Source organism: Miscanthus floridulus, chromosome 3 (assembly GCF_019320115.1).
Source record: "Miscanthus floridulus cultivar M001 chromosome 3, ASM1932011v1, whole genome shotgun sequence".
In the NCBI taxonomy this organism is placed as follows: domain Eukaryota; kingdom Viridiplantae; phylum Streptophyta; class Magnoliopsida; order Poales; family Poaceae; genus Miscanthus; species Miscanthus floridulus.
In genome coordinates this window covers 27,160,868-27,164,545 of record NC_089582.1, presented here as the reverse complement: position 1 = coordinate 27,164,545, position 3,678 = coordinate 27,160,868, and the positions used below count along the sequence as shown (strand labels likewise).

Here is a 3,678-nt window from a genome sequence, read left to right as displayed (position 1 = left end):
TCTGTCAGGATGTTTCTCTGAAACTTCTAGCACATTTTCATCAAGCATAACTCTGTGTCCTAGCTTAGTTAACTGACCTAGACTGATTAAATTGCTTCTTAACTTTGGAATGTAGTAGACATCAGATAACACCCATTGATCACCCTTCTTCCCTTGGAACACTACAGTACCTTTACCCACGATTTCTATTGTAGAACCATCCCCAAATCTTACCTTGCCAGAAATAGCACTGTTTAGATCTCTGAATTTCTTGTGATCACCAGTCATGTGGTTGCTTGCTCCATTGTCCAAGTACCACACATTGCTTGATGGATCACGTCCACCAGTTAGATGAAGTTCAGGCTGTACTTTGGCTTCATTCAGTAACAGTTTCTGAATCCTGTCCTCTGAAGAACACTGTAGCCGATCCGGCAATACAATTTCTACCAACAGAACTGCAGGCTCCCTCTCCACCTTGACAAGGTGAGCTTCCTCCTTCTTCTTCTCACCTGGGCATCGATTGGCGTAATGCCCATAGGCATGGCATTTGAAGCATTTGATGTGACTCTTGTCACGCTTCCCATTGCCATCCTTCCCGGCATCAGCTCCCCCGCCACAGCCACTGCTGCCTCCACCGCGCCCACGGCCTTGCCCATGCCAACTGCTTTCTCCTCTCTTCCCCTTCCCCGAGGAATCACCATCAGATTGCTTTTGCCTTGCCTCCCACTCAGCCTGAGTGAGGAGGACCTGGCCTTTCACTGGTCGAGCACCACTGCTGCCCCGCCGCGTCCGCTCTTCAAAGGCCTTCAGGCGCCCTACTGCTTCATCGAATGCAAGAGTCTTCAGATCAAAGAACTGTTCGATTCCTGCCACAACGGTGAGGTACCGATCGGGCACGATGTCAAATAGTTTCTTCACCAGATCTGCGTCGGTGATGTTCCCCCCCAAGCTGCTACTCTTGACTGATAGTGCCGTCAGTCTCCCCACAACTTGATCCAGTGGATCATCATCCTTCATCTCGACTGCATCGAATTCGCTCTTCAAAGTCTGCAGCCGAGCATCTCTGACTCGATCCGCACCGACGAAACGCGCCTTCAGGGAGTCCCACACCTCCTTCCCCGACTTCTTCTTCGCCACTTGCATCAAGATGTCGTCGGGAATGCACTGAAGAAGGTGCGCCTTCACCTTCCGATCCTTCGCGCCCAGCTTCACCTTCTCAGCCGCGGTCGGCGCCGCAGCTTCCGGATCTGGCTCAACCACCTCCCACTCCTCCCGATCTTCCATGATCGCCTGAACTCGAATGCACCAACTGGTGTAATTCGAGCTCGTCAGAGTTGGGTAAACCTGGCGCGCTTCCTCGCCGCCTCGCGCCCCATCCCTGCCACCACTGCCGCTGGCGACGATCGACATGGACCTAATCTGGAGTGTCTCCGCGCGTGATCAAGGCTCTGATACCAGATGATAGTCACGGATCTTAATCACGCACTGTATGTGGCTGGATCGAATGAAAGGAATTGATGAACACGAAGAACAGATGGGCAACCGCCACGATGGCAACAGGGTGACAGCGCCCCTTTTCGCTTTGATGGTTTTCAACACACTGAGCCTAACCAGCTTTTACAATGCATAACTCGACACCTCAATGACCCAGCTACTTATACCGTAGCTAATGCACACGATTACAAAAGCAACAACTGCTTAAACACACTCTGAACATGACTAAAAATACACTATGCAGATAACTGCAGTGTCGTGGGTGCGGTTACCGCTAGCCTCCCGCTGCACCTTGATTCAAACTGAGTCTTGGCGCGTTGCTTGACCAACTGCTCCATGCCACGTCGCTGCTCCAGTTGTTCCCAATCAGTGTGACTACGATTACACCAACAGGCGCGACAGGAGCGTCCCCAGCAGGCGCTGCAGCCAGGCGCGCACGCCGTCGTTGGGCCTGGACTTGATGCGGAGCACGTAGCGGTCGACGCAGTCCTCCGCGTCATAGGCGAGCTCGCGCAGCTGCTTCATCCACTCCCGGACGAAGTGGTCCACGGCGCCATCCTCGGCCTTGGACTGCATGCGGAGGAGGGCGTTCATGGTGGCCATGTCGTCCCGCAGCTCAGCGACATCGCCACCGACGCCGCTAAGCAGCCTGTACTCCTCACTCAGGAGCAGCCCAGCGTTGCTCAAGATGGTCTGGGCTGCCGCCTCCATGACCAGGTCAGATGTCTATCCCTCACACAAACGCCCCACGGTAAGGCCTCGTATCCCGGAAGCGGAAGGCAATGTTGCCTTGGAGGCTTGGAGCCAGAAGAGGTGATCGAGGACATATATATTGCCCAATACCGATGGGTGCTAGACGACGACGACGACGACGAGGCTCTCACTATTTAATTTTCTCAATGAACAGCAAAGATGACTAGATCAATCATCCACAAATTAAATCCCGGCTGGCTGTACCTGTTCCTTGAGATGGATTTAAGCTGCAGCCGCTGTTAGCACAGTGCATCACTGAGAAGGGAAACAGTAAAAAGCTGCAGCCAGCCAATGGCTTAAATAAGAAGTCGTCTCTCGTCTTTGTAAATTTTATAAGCTTTCATGCATCATGCATATACTGGTTAACATTAACAAACATACACAATCAATCGTGTATACTATATAAGGATATCCCGCACGTTGCTACCGGAAGTTCTTAGAAATAAAATTGTTACACCGCGGACGTTCTTAGAAATAAAAATATTGCATGTAGGTTATGTTCTTGCAACTATTCTTATCAAAACTAGGCAAGGCAACCAAAGGATAGAATAAAAAACTAATAGAATTTGATCAAGTTATAAGATGCAATGGTAAATAGCAATATATGAATGCCTTCTATATTTCTATATATATTGAAAGTAGTGATTGTGCTTAGTGAAGATGATGTGGATAGTCAATAATTTAATTATAGAGATGTGCACAAAATATAAATTAGATATTCAATGTGAATTACTGATACAACATTTGAATAATGATTACATAGTTAATAATAATCTAACTATCTTCATCGGGTCCAACAATGAGGGCCTCAGCGTGATCACGCCGGACGTAAGCAGGTTCGTCACCCTCTTCAAGGATAGGTAGGGGTACGTTCGTCCCGAATGCAAGCATTTCCTGATAGCCTCTGTAGTCTTCTTCGTCCATCACTCTATCGACACCGACAATCTTCCTTTTTTCTTACAGGACTACTGTTAGCTTTTCTTTTGTCTTGTTGTCTCCTGCATGGAAGATTTGCATAATGTCTTTTGCAAGGACGAAAGGGTCGTCTCTGTATGGGGTCTTGGTGAGATCAACGGTAGTGAACCCTTCTCTGTCGGTGGTGATTTCCTCAAGCCGGACCCACTGGCAGCGAAAAAGAGCTGCCTTCAACCGACCGTAGTATAGCTCCCATATATGCTCTATGAAACCATAGTACATTGCCTGCATATTGTCATTTTTGTCGTGAGCATCGAAATGAACACCACTGTTTTGGTATGTACTCTTTCCATCTTGCTTTTTTGTATAAAATGTAAATCCATTGATCTCATACCCTTGGTACTTAAGCAATGTACTCGAACGTCCCTTGGCTAATATATCCAGCTGATTACCCAACGTTGTTCCAATCAAGCGGCATCGCAACCAGCCGACAAATTCCTCCTTATGTTTTTTATGAAGCCAAGACTGCGACCTGCT

The 3,678-nt window shown here is 48.7% G+C and overlaps 1 protein-coding gene across 1 annotated transcript; it reads right to left on the bottom strand.

Annotated features, from left to right (window-relative positions):
* Nucleotides 1-1,854: 1,854 nt before the first annotated feature.
* On the bottom strand, nt 1,855-2,184 carry LOC136543373 (disease resistance protein Pik-2-like). Its single transcript, XM_066535839.1, has one exon. It carries the CDS (start codon nt 2,182-2,184, stop codon nt 1,855-1,857), a length of 330 nt encoding a protein of 109 aa, XP_066391936.1.
* Between the last annotated feature and the right edge of the window lie 1,494 nt (nt 2,185-3,678).

What these genes read in the sequence shown, in the direction of transcription:
- LOC136543373 (XM_066535839.1), bottom strand. Translation starts at nt 2,184, where the DNA reads ATGGAGGCGGCAGCCCAGACCATCTTGAGCAACGCTGGGCTGCTCCTG.